This window comes from Mastigoproctus giganteus, chromosome 12 (genome assembly GCF_048544385.1).
Source record: "Mastigoproctus giganteus isolate SK-2022 chromosome 12, ASM4854438v1, whole genome shotgun sequence".
NCBI classification, from domain to species: domain Eukaryota; kingdom Metazoa; phylum Arthropoda; class Arachnida; order Uropygi; family Thelyphonidae; genus Mastigoproctus; species Mastigoproctus giganteus.
In genome coordinates this window covers 178,421,406-178,437,700 of record NC_143586.1, presented here as the reverse complement: position 1 = coordinate 178,437,700, position 16,295 = coordinate 178,421,406, and the positions used below count along the sequence as shown (strand labels likewise).

Here is a 16,295-nt window from a genome sequence, read left to right as displayed (position 1 = left end):
CCAAATTCCAAAAAGGTAATATATGTATTTGTGAGTTGCAGTCGGTGCCATAGGATATATCCTAGTCAATAATAAACGGTAGTGAAAAGATGCATATATGTCGGTCAGAATATTTAATATTCAAATATTTGTACATATAAAACAATCTGCATTACATATGCATATAATTATGTAGTAACTACTTACGTATCAAAATTAAACTTAAAATTCATTCCAATTAAAATCATGAATTTAATTGATTTAATTTAACTGATGAATTTAATCATGAAAAATGTGCTGATTTAACCCTCTTCCTGGTAAACTAAAAAGGATTTTAATTTAAAAATCACCGCAGCATTACCACCCAACAATAAAGTCAACTGATCCTTCACCACTTTGAAACTTGGCATGTTTTTTATTTCTTTCGATGTGGAACTTCTTTTAGGCATTCGTTTCCAAAAAAAAAGTCCTGCTTCATCTATGTTAAGAACTTGTTGAGAAGTATAGCACATAATATCCGTCTTCAATCATTTTAACTAGTTCTTTTTTGATAGTTTTGGCTCCTTGATCTGCACTTGCAGCTTCTCCCTGGATTTTAAATCTATTCAACCAGCCCTTACTAGTTTTAAGTGGTTCCGTAATTTTTTTTTTTTTTTTTTTAGGTGAGTTTTCTTCAGATCATCATATAGGCTAATATCTCTCTCTCTTTTTTTTTTTTTATAATATTTAACTTAACTGAATTCTGCATTGGATATTATCTTCAATAAAATTAGTTCAAGTCTCTCCATTTCAATCCTAATAGCCTGCCTGGTTGCTTGCAGTGGAACAGCTATCTTTGCCGCTGCTAAAATTAATTCTTTACAATTGTTCTTACAGTTAAACTTGCCAGTATGGCACACATCCGCTTGTCGTTGACCGGAATCGATTCGCTTCAAAACGACTAATTCAATTTTCAAATTCGGTCTTTTACTTACATTTGTTGTCTTTGTACTGCATCCAGACGTTTTTTTTTTTTTTTTTCTTCTTCATTCTTATCTGCCATTATTAATCTTCAAAAATATCTTCAAAAATGTAACAGAAGGTAACAGCGTTGGTTGCATTAATTATGATTCAATGTTCGAGTAAACTGTCTGTTAGGCATGATGTCTAATACTGTACTGAGTGATGACTAAACTTCGGATAAATGCGTATAACACAAATATTACAAGCAATATATTTGATCATATTTTTTTAAGTTGATCTCGGAACTACGTAACAAGTCACTGTACTGCAATTAAATTAGTGCAAGAATATTTCACTGAGCATGGGGAAATTTCTCAAGTCTGCTTGGGAAATGTTTTAATCCTGTTTTGCTATTCATTTTCAAGCTATCGACTCCATCAAATGAAATGGATTTGTTAAATACCCAAAAATGCAATCTGTAAAAGAGTGTTATAGTGATTTGACAGCGTTATAGTCAGATGTAGGTTATAATATAAGAACAGCATTATAGCGAATCAGCGTGAAGCAAACAGTGTTATAACGAGGGCCTACTGTAATTAATTAATTCCTCACCGAGAAAGCCTTGCAGTGACAGGCCAACACTGTCCTGGCAGCTCTTGCAGAATATTGTAATAAAGTGCCTCCGTAGCTGAGTGGTGAGGAGCAGAACTGCAGTGAGCACATGCTCTTTGAGTAGACCGGGGTTCAAGGCTCCTGACTGCCAAATACGGCCGATATGCCAACTCACACTGGACCAGCATGGCAGATTATGGTCCATTTCTCTCAGCATAAATTGTTGAGGAAGCTGCCATCCTGCAGTGGGTTGATAATGGCTGAAGTTTACTTTATACACTTGTATATTCATTTTCTCATATTGAATTTGATTGAACTGATTCTGCTAAACATCTACTACTTTTATCTTCAGTGATACAAGAAGTACTGCATTCAAATGTTTTACAGTTATTGATAAAATAGAGCATTGAATGATTGTAGTTGCCTTGTGATGAAGTTGAATTCACAGCATGTATTATATCATAATTATTTGGCATGATAGTTGTGCTCCAATAGAAGCTCACTTAAAATGAATAAAATAAAGCAAAATTGCTGCTATTGGCAGTACTACCTTTGAACCTGGTATCAGTGATTGCCTTCTTCTTTGTCTTTGCCTTTTTCCAAGTTATATGGGTTCAGCATTCAATGTTCCCATTTCACACTTTACATCCTCTTCTTTTCCTCTAGTTGGATTAACTTCTTAACCAGAACATATCTATTGGCTTTGGCATAGTTTTTACAACTGGATGCCCTTCCAGACGTCAACCCTCACCATTTATCCGGGCTTGGGATTTAAGCTGCCAATCTACTAAACCTGCCGCAACCATATAAATGGAGTAGCTCTTATTCAGTGATGAAGCTTCCTCGTGATGTCACAATTTAATAATTTTACGCAATTTATGCCGAATTTCTAGTCACCACTGAACAAGCAAGTGGCACTGCTTTAGTTCTTTTATCTCCTGGAAACATCCAAATAGCTGACTCGATAGAATTACTGTGACCTTGAAAATACCAATAATGTATAACTCAGCAACACGTGAGTATTTTTAAATACAATTTGGTATCCTGAAAACTTCTACATCAGTGCTATCAGGTTGCACAACTATTCTACTAAGAATTCCCAGTGACTGATTATAGTTCCTTAAAAATTTAACGACCTTGAAATTTCCTGTTTTCCTATGTCCGAACATAATAAGGATAGCCATTTTAAAAAAGTTCACAGTCCGAAAAATAAAACCACCTTTAGGTCCCAAATCTTAACCTCTCACTCACCCACACTTATTTTATCTAAATTTGAGCGACGCTCCCAAAAACCTTCTGATACCTTCACCAAGGTATCAGTGATTGCCTTGGTGGTCACATTTTCTGTTTCTTTCACTTTTTTGCTCAGCTATCGCACAGGAAAGCAAGGCACTTTTGTGTAACCAAGCTGTTGGCTGAATTAAGGCTTTAAATTTTCTACACAAGGATCATGGCTGAATACTGAATTTTTTTGAAAAGAAGCTTAACATTTTTCATAGTTTTCTCATTTAAGTGTGCTGAATGGGCTATAGGAATGGATGCATAATTGTTTCCATTATGGAGGAGAATTCCTTTGGGACTTTGCTTAGATCGGTCAATAAATATTTTCCATTCTGTTTGTTGGGTAGAAAATTCCAAAAAAGTCATAACTGTAGGAATGTTCTTGCAATATCATCAAGCCTTTGGAAAAAAATGGGGAACCAATTCTTTTTCACTATTGTCTATACCCTGAAAAGATTGCTCTTGAGGCTAGCAGATTCTTGAATTTTAGTCTTGACCTTTAAAAGTTCTACAGATCCTTTGGGTAGATTTAAACCTCTCACGGGATCATTTACTTTGTGTAAACAGCTGTGATTCAGGGTTTTGAATTTTTTTGTCAATAGTTTATATCATCTTCTAGACCACAGATATTATATTTGGGGTCCGATGGAGTATGCTCAAGAACAACTTATGGAGATGTACCAGTAGTTCACGTCCATGGCGTACTTGCCTTACAGGTGAAGTAACATTTTTGGGGTACACAGTGATCTGCTGGTTCTTTACATTATAGCCTACTGCATTTACCAAACAAAAGTATCAGCCAGTAATAGGATCTTGAGGCTCCCGCCATATCATGGTAATGGCAAATGTTATAGCTTTATTTTTACCACAATTTCAAGCCCTCCACATGTATGGGCCACTTTATGATGGGGGGGCAAACCTTTATCTTGGTTGACAAATTTATTTCCAAAATATACAGCATCCTTGCCACAAATATAACAAAATACGTTTGGATTGTTCATATTACTATCAGTTGTAATAGGAACAATCAAAGAAGTCAGATTATGAAAATTACATATTCTGTCTTTGACAATGACAGAATAAGAAAATCACATTAGAGGCAGTTAGTATGACTGCACCAGAAAAGAAGTGAATGCAGAGTAAACACTATTCAGGTTTATATAACTACCTGACTTGTAGGGCTCTTACATGTCTAAACATACCTGGGCATGTCTATACCTATCAGTCAAAAGGAAGCAGTATGCAAATCACATATACATGGAATATATATCTGAGAAAATAACTCATACTCTTTGTAAAAAAATGCTGTGAATGATAGGTAAAATTGTTTGAATTTTTAGAATTAGTACTAAAAGTTCACCCAGAAACACTATGAATTATGAAAACATCAAAATTTATCTATCCAGTAATTCTTTTGTCTCTCCTGAAAACTAGTGCCAGGATGCAGTGACGTCTAGGGTCTCATTAACACCCTTTCTGCAGTTTCTTCAAAACTAGTTTTTTTTTTTTTTTTTACTGAACAGTAGTTCACAGATTTGACAGTTTCTTACTCATTTTTTGTGCACACTATGCTTAGCAACACTGAAAAAAATGAGCACCATTCTTTGAATAATCTGATCAAGTTGAGAATGCTCAACTTGATCAGATTATTCAAAACTGAGGGACAGAAAATGGCTTGAGCTGTTTGAAATGCAGAAAACTGCTGTTGCACGACAACACAGTGTGTGCAATGAAAGGTATCATTAACGATTTTGGCTGGGAACCTCTGTCATATTTCTGACAGCCCTGATCTTACCCATAGTGATTTCTCTTTGATCCACTCACTGAACAAAAGTAGTAGAAAACATTTTTCTGATGAAGTGACTGGTCATGACAGTGATACCTCTGCTCTGAACAGTAGATTCCAAGAATTTGATAAAGCAATGGAACAAGTGTACAAAGGTTTGGTGATTATTTTGAAAAACAAATGCTATGTTCAAATCATCATCTTGCTTTCTTTCTCCCATCCATTTTGTGATTTACTATCAATAGTTAAATGTTTTATGATTTTTGTGTTCATAAGTTTAGTTTCCGTCTGTAATATTTGATATTTATTCTTGCATTTGGATTTTTGCATTTCTGTATATTGATAATTTCTTGAAGCAAAAATAAACTTGCATATCTGTAGGAATGGAAAAATCCAAATTCTGCAGACTTTTGAGGTTGATTGCAAAGTAGGCTAGTTTAATGTGGACTCTGAGTCCAAGCACCTCAGTTTATAGCTTTGCTAATACAGTAAGCTCTGGTTATTAGAATCAACCGCTTTAGAGAATCAAATTCCAAAGAATTTGATCTTTGGAGAATCAAATTCCAAAGAATTTGATTCTCTAAAGATCAGTTTTGGCGATCAATTTTGAACGCCTCTGTGATATTTTTGTAAAGCACATTTCTGAAGGTCACATTTCTAGAGGTCACAACCATAAAACAATAAAAACAATTTGCAGTTTTCAGTTTATTGGGCCAGTTTATAACAGGTAGTTACTACAGCTTTAACAGAAGAAGAAATTGCCCAGTCTGTTACTGATAATTTTTCCAAGGAGGAGGAAAATGAAGTGAACCCGAATGAATTCCATTTACAAAAAATGGCAAACTGTGAAGCTATATCCATCCTGAGGAGAGTGTTGGAAGAAATTGGTGCAAGTGATTGTGAATATTGACTGTTATACAATATTGAAAAATCTATAAATAGACTTTTTAGTGATAATTTAAAGCAATCTAAAATAAGTGACTATTTTAAATTATAATCATATTACAAAGGTGTGATGTTTGTTTAATTAATATGTATATTAATTAAGCAATCTATATAATATTGATGTAAATACACCATAGAAAACTCAAACGAAAAAACTACGTTTATAGTGTGAAAGGGCATCATTTTATCTGTATCTCATTGTGCTCATCCTTCACAACAAGTTTCCATGTATTGCACTACCTCGAATAAGTAAAGCTTCACTAAAAGAGAAGACTATTGTTACTTATTCTCAGTGGGCACCACCACCACCCAGATGGCACCGTTTCAAGGCTTGTTGGCCCTTCATCGGTGGGAGGGTGGGCAGGTGCCCTGGTATTGCAGATATCACAATCCAGTTGTGAAGATAATCCCACAATATGCGAGATGCCAAAAGGTGTGCATAATAATGTTTAAGCCAAAATCAATGCAACAAGGCATCATATATTTAAGAGTATAAATAATCTATATAATACTGGTGTAAATACACCATAGAAAACTCTTAAATGAAAAAAACTACGAGGTAGTGCAATACATGGCAACTTGTTGTGAAGGATGAGCACAATATGAGTACAGATAAAATGATGCCCTTTCACACTACAAACGTAGTTTTTTTCGTTTAAGAGTTTTCTATGGTGTATTTACACCAGTATTATATAGATTATTTATACTCTTAAACATATGATTCCCTTTTTGCATTGACTTTGACTTAAACATTATGTACATCCCACTCTCATTGTGGGATTAGGTTCACAACTGGATTGTCATGTCTACAATACCAGGGTACCTGCCCACCCAACGATGAAGGGACAACAAGCCTTGAAATGGCACCAGAGGAAGATCTTAATCATCTTTGCAGGACTCTGACTGGGTAACAACAGTCCCCATCAGGGGGACGCATTGCCCAGCCGGGGCATGGAGCTCTGAGTTTGTACGAATTATAACTAATTATCCCTTTCATTTTTCTACGGCATTTTTTCCTCTCCCTCTCTTACTATCACTTTCCTACCTCTTTTTTTTTCTTTGCTCAGTCTTATAGGGATATTGAGGATAGCTGATATCTTTATCCCATACCATATTTCAAAATGGTGTCGTCTGGGTGGTGGTGCCCACTGAGAATAAGTAACAATAGTCTTCTCTTTTAGTGAAGCATTAAGAAGATCTAGTGCGTAGCACACGCTTCTTGATTAGACCGGGGTTCGAGCCGTCACCACCAAATACGGAGGATGCAGAAAGGTCAGGGAATGGCCACCGCATATTCCCGGAGCAATATGGCCTTAGTTGCTAATGCTCCTAAAAACCAAAAAACAACAACAACAACAATTAAGAAGAGCTATAAATCATCTAAGTGAAGCGTTACTTATTTGAGGTAGTGCAATACATGGCAACTCGTTGTGAAGGATGAGCACAATATGAGATACAGATAAAATTATGCCCTTTCACACTACAAATGTAGTTTTTCGGTTTAAGAATTTTCTATGGTGCATTTACACCAATATTATATAGATTATTTATACTCTTAAACATATGACGCCTTGTTGCATTGACTTTGACTTATAAATTAATTAAGCTATGTACATAAGTATATTTTTATTTTGCTACCCTGTGTATAATATTATTCCGATATTTGTGCATCATTTAATTGATAATAAACTTTTGGTAATAAAGTGCAAATTTGTGCTTTATATCTTTATTTTTATGGCCTATGGATAATATTCTTCGATTTTCGCTTATGAGAATCACCGTTTATTAGAATCAAAATCCAATTTGCAAACGTGATCACTATAACCAGCACTTACTGTATTTCATAAAAAGGCAGAGTGATGGTAAATATTACAATATCTTGTAATATTTACCATCACTATACAATAGTTTGTGTCCAGATTTTTCTTATTCTTGATGCATTTTGTCCCAGTTTTTTTTTTTCATCTTAAATTCATGTGTCCTGATTTCTATCCTTCAAAATCTGGTCACCCTACTTTTTGGGAACTATTATTTTTATGCATTATTCAACATATTGTTAGAAGTGGAAAGTTGCTCTGTGATATCAATTAAATGAAAATAAATACTATTTAGACAAATATATATTACATTTTATGTATTTGTCCTTTTTACAGTGGCTATAAAGTAATAGTTGTAAAGAAAAGTGCAATTATTTCTTTTGACCAAGACCAACTTTATGATTTTAAAAATGCCAAAGAGAGAGGTCTGCCATTCTATGTAACAGCCGAATTAACTCCTGAAGAAGCATCTAAGCCCTTTGAGGTCGGAGATGAAAGAGTTTATGGTAAATTTTATAATGCTCCACTTATTGAAGAACAACCATACGAGATTCTTCAGGAAACTACCAGCATTCTAAATGGGGTTTGTGGAAATTATTATTTTTCAGACGTTTTTGTTCATGTCTTATATCTCTTATTCTTTTCGTATTTTTAAAGCTGTATTTATTTTATTTAAATTGTTTATCGCGTGCATGTATATTTGTGTCAGTGTACATGTATGTCTGCGTGTTTGTGTGCATGTGTTCTGTGTGTCTGTGTATATATATGTGTCTGTGTGTCCATATGTGTCTGTGTGTATTTATATATATGTATGTGTGTATAGATGCACATGTGTGTATGTATATATAGGGGGGATGAGAGAGAGAAAGGAGATATAAAAGTAATGCCTCCTAATTTTTTGCTTTCAAATGTGGTGCCATAGATCATTTTGCTTGTCACTAAGTGGTTGGTCACTAAAGGTCTCTAGTTTCACCATACTGAGTGGTGCTGTGATCAGTCTTGTGAGTGCAGCACATGAATGTTCTGAAAATTCAAAATCAAAATGGTGGATGTTACAGATTTACACATCAAGCAAAGAGTGGTGATTGGATTTCTTATCAAGGAAGAAGTGATGCTATATCGAACTCCATATGCATCTCAAAAATGTTTGTGGTGAAAATACTGTAGATGCGACTGTGTGTGTTCTGCTAGACATTGGGTAAGACACTTTAAGAGTGGGAAAATAACATTGCTGACAAGCCCCGAAGTGGCTGGCCAGAAACATCAGTGACAACAGACAACAAGAGCTGATCAAAGTAGACCACCCCATCACAACACACAAATTGTGTGATGCAGTAGTTATAGGGAAACCTGCTGTGATAACCATCACAAAGGAACTAGCCTACAACAAGGTTTGTGCCCAGTGGGTCCCGAATATGCTGACACATGAATACAAAAAAGAATGTAAAGTCATCCATGCAAAACTTCTCCATTACTAAAAGTGTGAAACACAGGTTTTTCTTTTATGCATAGTCACGGGTGATGAAATCTGAGTCTACAATTATAACCCTGAAACAAAGAGACAGTCGATGGAGTGGCACCATCAAAATTCACTGCACAAGAAGTTCAAAAGACAGCCTTCTGTCGGTCAAGTTATTGCAACAGTGCTTCAGGCGCCTCCGTAGCCAGGTGGGAAGGAGCAGCAGTGCATAGCACACGCTTCTTGATTAGACCAGGGTTCAAGCCCGTCACCACCAAATACGGAGGATGCGGAAAGGTCAGGGAATGACCACCGCATGTCCCGGAGCAATATGGCCTTAGTTGCTAATGCTCCTAAAAACCAAACCAAACCAAAAAAAAAAGCAACAGTGCTTCGAGACAAAGATGGGGTTTTACGTGTGGATTTCTTGGTGTGTGGGACTACAATCAAATTGATATGTGGAAAGGTTGAAAAATATGAAAGCCATCATCTGTAGAGTTTGACTGGATGAAAACCTTAATGAGCCTCTTCTCCATGACAATACATATCCCAACACCAGTCTGCAGATGATGGAAGTCACTGCAAAACTGGGGTGCATTGTTTTCCTCACCCCACTCATAGCATGGATCTTGCACTTTCCAACTATCACATCTTTGGCACTCTGCAAAATGCACTCCATGGAACCCATTTTGCGAACGACGATAAGCTCAAGCAAAGTAGTAGTAGTAGTGGCATGTGATGCAAGAAAGCAAGTGTATGAGCTTATGCAGCATTAGCCAAAAAAAAAAAAATCACACCATTCCCACCAAATGCCTGTCCAGTTCCTCCTTAAATTTATTTAACCTATCAACTTCCACAACAACAGATGAAAGTTTGTTCCAGCAATTAACCACCTGCTGGCTAAAGGCAAATTTCCACACATCTATTCTACATCTGTCTTTTCTTAATTTGAATTTATGCCCCCTTAGGTTCATAATCTGAACAAGTGGAATTCAGCGTGCTCAACCCATTCAAGGCCTTATACATCTCAATCAGATCACCGTGCAGGTGCCTAGTCTCCAGCCACTGCAATTTGCAGAACTTAAGCCTCTCTTTGTAAGAGGATCCCTTCATTCCCCTCACCAATCTTGTTGCCCTTCTCTGTACACGCTCAAGCAAATCGGCATCCTTCCTAAAATGAGGCCTCCAGATCTGTACGCAGTACTCAAGGCGTAGTCTGACCATTGCCTTATACAGAGGGACAATCACCTCCTTTTCCCTACTAGCAAAATTCCTATATATCATTGACAAAACCCCATGACCTGCCCTGGGAGCCTGTCTGCTTTTCTCAGAAAACTTCATATCTGATTGCACAATTACTCCCAGGTCTTTTTCATTTTCTACCACCTTAAGTGTAGTACCACACAGTTGGTACGTTTCTCTGGGGTTACTTCTGCCCATATGCAGTACTTTGCATTTGTCAAGGTTAAACTTGTTGCCACTTCTTAGCCCATCTGCCCAAATTATCTAGATCCTGTTGCAGAAGCACCATCAAAATTCACTGCACAATAAGTTCAAAAGACAGCCTTCTGCCATTACTGCCATTACTGTCATTAACAACCCTGCCAACCTTTGTATCATCTACAAACTTCAACACTGAGCCTGATATACCTTCATCAATATCATTGATAAATATAAAAAACAACAGAGGACCCAACACCGAACCCTGTGGGACTCCACTAATAACATTAGTCCACGAAGAGCAGCACCCATTAATTACCACCCTCTGTCTTCTCCCACTCAACCATCCTTTTATCCATTGTAGCAACTTACCCTTAATACCATTCTGCTCCAATTTGTACAATAATCTTCCATGCGCAACAGTGTAAAAAGCTTTCCTGAAATCCAAATATACGATATAAAAATTATTTTTTGCATCCAGTTCCTTTGTAACCACATCATAATATCCTATCAAATTTGTCAGATAAGACTTTCCCTTAACAAACCCATGCTGTGTCTGAATTATTGCTGCAGTCTTGTCTAGATGATTCTGCAATGCATCTTTAACCAGTGACTCCATTATTTTACCTGGAACAGAAGTCAAACTAACTGGTCTGTAATTACTCGTGTCACCCTTCGATCCCCCTTTGTGAATTGGGGATACATTTTCACATCTCCAGTCCGTGGGGACCTCCGCTGAGTCCATGGATGCTCTCATAATTATGGCTAAGGGTTTGCTTAGTCGCTTTGCTGCCTCCATTAATATAACTGGATAGATCCCATCCACCCCAGGTGCCTTATGTTAAACTTCAACAATTTCTCCTCCACTTTGCTCTCAGTTATTACAAAATCATTAAGTACACTGCTACAATTTGATAACCTTCTGCCATTTTCAAACCTTAATAATTCCTCATGTGTGAACGTAGATGCAAAATACTCATTCAGTTTGTTTGCTATCTGAGCAGGATCATCAACAGTCGAACCATCGATGTCAAGTGGACCAATCAGATTCATCCCCTTCCTTTTAGAGTTTATATAAGTAAAGAAATCCGTGCTGTTTTTCTTAGAATCTTATGCCAAGGATTTCTCGTAATCTGCCTTCGCCTGCCTAACCTCCTTTGTCACCTGATTACAGACTAGCTTATATCTACCATAGGCTTCTGAGTCGCTTGATAATTTATATGCATCCCATGCATTTTTCTTCTCTGTCATGAGTCTCATTAGTTCATTTGATAACCATTTAGGCCTAAACCGTGAACAATATTTCTTAATTAGGTATGAAACTTTTAGTAGCATCCACGATTAATTCCTTCAATGCTTCCCACTTAGAATTTACTGTTGGTAACATCATCAGTTGAGACCACTGTTCTCACCTTTACGGAAGCAAAAACCCTTTCCTTTACCCCTGATGGTAATTATATCTTTAAGTAAATCCCACATCAGTACACTGTGATCACTGCCACCTAGTGGTTCCTTTATCTGCAAATTCTTAATACAAGAATGATCACTGCTGATAACCAGATCAAGAGATTTACCCTCTCTGGTTGTCTCTCGAACATGCTGCTGCAAAATACAATCATCCAATAAATCCACAGAAGTCTTACTAGTGTGTGAGTGACCAACCCACAAGTTCCAGTCAATATCTGGGAAGTTAAAATCCCCCATTATAAGACCTTCTGATTTACTAGCCCACTCTTTCTCTGTACAATTGTTCATTGTACTCATTCAAGTCATTAGGCCAATAACACACTCCTACTCTGATTTTTGCTTTGGCAGTGCTTATGTCATACCATCTGACTCAACAGTGCACTGTTCATCAATATCAACTGGATGCACTCTTTGATTTTCTTTTTCTTAATTAACAGCATAACACCTCCTCCCTTCCTATCCTGTCTATCCTTTCTGTACACATTGTACTCCCCAAATTCCAGTTCTGCATTCCTTATATCGGTGTGACACCATGTCTCTGCTATCTTAACAATATTCGCCTTTGATGTCTTTACCAACACTTCAAATTCATCAGATTTATTTACTGTATTTCTAGCATTGGTATACATGCAAGTATACATTTACACATCCCATATACCCACCTGTTTCACGATGACTGCCATCATTCTCTGAAACCCTCAGCACCCCTCACTCCAGGTCGCTACTTATTCTAATAGCAGTTGTGCAAGAATCACCTTCACATCTGCCTGTGGCTACTTTTAACCTTTTAGTCTGTGAATCCCCCAAAGCTAGCAGTTTTCCGACCCACCTAACACTGCCTCTATAGCACAAGCAAATATTCTTGCACCCTTTCTTTTAAGTGTATCCCATCCCTGTAGAAGCAGTCTCTCCTGTTAACAAGCACAGACCATGCTGAAAAAATTCTATCCCTTGAGCCTTGCACATTCCCTCCAGGGCCGAATTGATAGACAAGGCTCTTATCATGTATTCCCTTCTATCGTGTCTGGGCAGAATTGCAGACACTTTGCGAACACTTGAAAGTGTTCGCAAAGCCGTTCAGAGCAAGAGTAAGGACTTTCACAGGATTAGAATTCAGGTTGAATCTGACTTAGATGGTGGAAATGTATAGGAAATGGTGACTTTGTGGAAAAATAAACCGTTTCTTAATGAATGAGGATTAACTGATGTAAAAGGCATAGTTGTAGGAATTAAATTTTCTGAGAAAAAAAATAGGCATTACTTTTGTACCGCTCCTTGTATATAGATGGATGTATGTATATGTGTTTATTTCCAAGTATAAAAAGCAAATATTAAATGTTATAATAAATATAAGTATTATAATAAATATTAAGTAGTAACATAACCATAACTAATTGCCATAACTGATTGCCATAACTAACATTTTAATGGTATTTTTATATATTTTTATTGCTTATGTCATGGCATAGATTGATTTTTTCCAGGTCACGTTGGGTACTCACCATGGTTTATGGTTTACCTGATAAGCTAGTATATCATATTTTATTTTTAAAAAAACTCTAACCATTATTAACTTAACTCATATATGTGTTTATATATAGGTGTGTGTGTGTGTGTGTGTGTGTGTGTGTGTGTGTGTGTGTGTGTGTGTGTTAGTTATATAGATGTGTATGTGTATATCTGTGTATGTGTATATACCAGGTAGTTATAAAATAAGTTTCCCTATTCAGGAGACCCTATTGTCAAAACAGTTAGAGATAGCACTGTGAAAATCAGTATGTCATTCAGGGTATGGGGAAGTGATTTGTAGAAGGAAAAATACTTAATTCAAATTTCTGCCACCAGGAGGGAAATTGGCACTGTAAACACGAGATGGAATACTTAACTTAGGATTAGATTTTAATATCAGAACTTAGAAATCTACAGATATTGTTCTATGTGCTTTCCTTCACTTGAGGTGACATTCTGAAAACGGAGGACTGTGTGTGTGACAGTTTCGCGTAGCATCTCATTGGGGATGTTGGCTACATACTGTTTAATGCTTGCTACCACAGTAAATTCTGCCTTTTGGGTATCCCCATAGCTAGAAATCACAGGGATTGAGATCTGGTGATTGGGCTGCGGAAAGTATCTAGAAATGACGGGATCATTTCCGAATGTTGAATGGAGCACTTCCTTCACTTGTTGAACGTGGCGAGGGGCACCATCTTGCACGAACACTACAGTCTCCAAGCATTGCCTTTCTTGCAGAGCAGGAATAATGAAATCTCTTAGAAGAGCGCACTAGTTACTGTACAACTTACGGGGCCGCCTCCGTAGTCAGGTGGGAAGGAGCAGCAGTGCATAGCACACTCTTCTTGATTAGACCGGGGTTCGAGCCCGTCACCACCAAATACGGAGGATGCGGAAAGGTCAGAGAATGACCACCGCATATGGCCTTAGTTGCTAATGCTCCTAAAAAAAAAACCAAAACCAAAACAACTTACGGGGCCCATGAGGTGTAGACTCTTCAAAGAAAAATGGTCCAATTATAAACTCTGCTGTGAATCCATACCATACTGGACCTTCACAATGGTGGGACTATTAGTAATCCTGGGTGTAACCTCCAAGCACACTGTGGATGATCACCCAGGTGTGAACCAGCGTAAGTAGGGGTCGAGTTGTGGCACCCACACCACATGGAGGAATGCCACCCCTCTGTGTTACCAGGCAATACTAGGTGGTAGATGACTCTCATCAACTGTGCAATACCACCACTTTGCTTATTGGAGGCTTAAAGTGGAACTCATGTTTAGTCTCCAGAGCTAAGTTCTGGTCAACCCTTCCACATCTCCTCCATCATGCAGTATGACTGATGACTTTTGAGGTTATGATGAACATCGTGGTGAGATCCAATCTTCCTTACATTTTGAGGGTACAGCTCTAAAATGGCATTCGCAGGCCGGCTGCTAGTTAGTACACCGGACCAAACCTGTTGGTAACACTTTAGGAGGCTTCCGGATCAGCTAGTGTATAATCTTGCTACCTCTACTCTACCAGATAGTGACTGGAGGGAGTCCAAGTAGTGTGTATGCGAGGAGCATTGAGGCCATGTTATGTCAAGGATCTCGGTATATTCTTACCATGTGTATGCCATATCCAAAAATTTCATTACTTCATACAGCATGTCCCCCCCCCCCACTTTTTCTTACTATTGAATACACCATGAATTGTTTTTAGTTCCTAGTTCATTTCACAAATATACATGGTCTCAATTCCAATCTCAACGATGTCCGTTTCCACTTGCAGTCTGCCAAACCCCATGTACTTTTTCTGACAGAATCTCAATTATCGGTTGATTCAACTACTGCTCATCTCAGTTTCCCAAATTATTCGCTGTTTGATTCCTTTCGCCTCAAAGGTGGTACTTGTGCATATGTATGTTCTGATATTCCCTGTCAGAGACTTGGTAATTTGGAATCTCCTCTCTTCGACTTTCTCTGGAGCCTCCATACGGCAGGAGCAGCAATGCGTAGCACACGCTTCTTGATTAGACCAGGGTTTGAGCCCGTGACCACCAAACATGGAGGATACGGAAAGGTCGGGGAATGACCACTGCATATCCCTGGAGCAATATGGCCTTAGTTGCTAATGCTCCTAAAAAACCAAATAAGAACTTAAAATCTCTCTACCTCATTCTGTCAAATTCATCTGTTGTCTCTACCGTTCTCCCAACTCCAGTAATCACTTGGAGCTCTTTGACTTCCTCTCTTTGCAACTTGACTTTCTCCAATCCAGCTTTCCTAACAGTGAGGTAATTTTCCTTGATGATTTTAATGTTCACAACTCCTGCTGGTCGAGATGCTGAGGCTTTTGCAATTACTAATGACCTTGCACATATTGTTCATTTACCTACAAGAATACCGGACAATCCTAACCATACAGCCAACACACTTGATCTTTTTCTCACAAACAACAATTCTAAGTACACGGTCGAAGTGAGTGGTCCTTTAGGCACCTCAGATCACAACTTGTCTCTTCTCCAATGGAGCTTTTATCTCATGGCTATTCCTAACCTCGTATTGTTGGGCCTTACAAGAATGCAAAATGGGATGACCTCCGTTATTTCTTTTCTTTGGTCTGATTTCTGTTTCAAACTTCTGATGTCAACGTTTGCTCAGATCGTGTCATTGAAATTATTCTTTTTGGAATGGAATCCTTTATTCCACACTTCACTTTAAAATCTGGTACTTTATTTAAACCTTGGTTTTCCAATAAATGTGCTAAGGCTGTTCAAGAGCAGAACGTTGCATATCGTAATTGGCTTGTTTCTAATTCTTCAGTTTCATTTTCTGCCTACACCAAAGCTCACAACAATTGTAAAGCAGTTATTAATCAGTCCACACTAGATTTTGAACAAACTAAGAGTAGAAAACTTGCTTCGTGCCCTAATGGTAACCGGGCATTCTGGTCTCTTGCCAAAGTTATTGGCCGCAACTTTTACCCATCTCTGCTCCCACCTCTGTCCAAACCAGATGGTCCTGTTGTCACTTCAGCCAAGGATAAAGCTGACCTGCTAGCATCCAAT

At 37.7% G+C, this 16,295-nt stretch overlaps 1 protein-coding gene across 3 annotated transcripts in view; it reads left to right on the top strand.

The window, feature by feature from the left end:
• LOC150077627 (putative inactive tyrosine-protein kinase Wsck) overlaps positions 1-16,295 on the top strand; it is a 359,285-nt gene that overhangs the window by 102,732 nt on the left and 240,258 nt on the right. For all 3 annotated transcript variants that reach the window (XR_016547735.1, XR_016547736.1, XM_090386934.1), the window contains exon 6: positions 7,699-7,945. Coding sequence is in view for 1 of the 3 variants with exons in the window: in XM_090386934.1 (XP_090243060.1) it covers positions 7,699-7,945 (247 nt within the window). In the remaining 2 variants the exon portion in view is untranslated. The remainder of the gene's footprint in view (positions 1-7,698; positions 7,946-16,295) is intronic.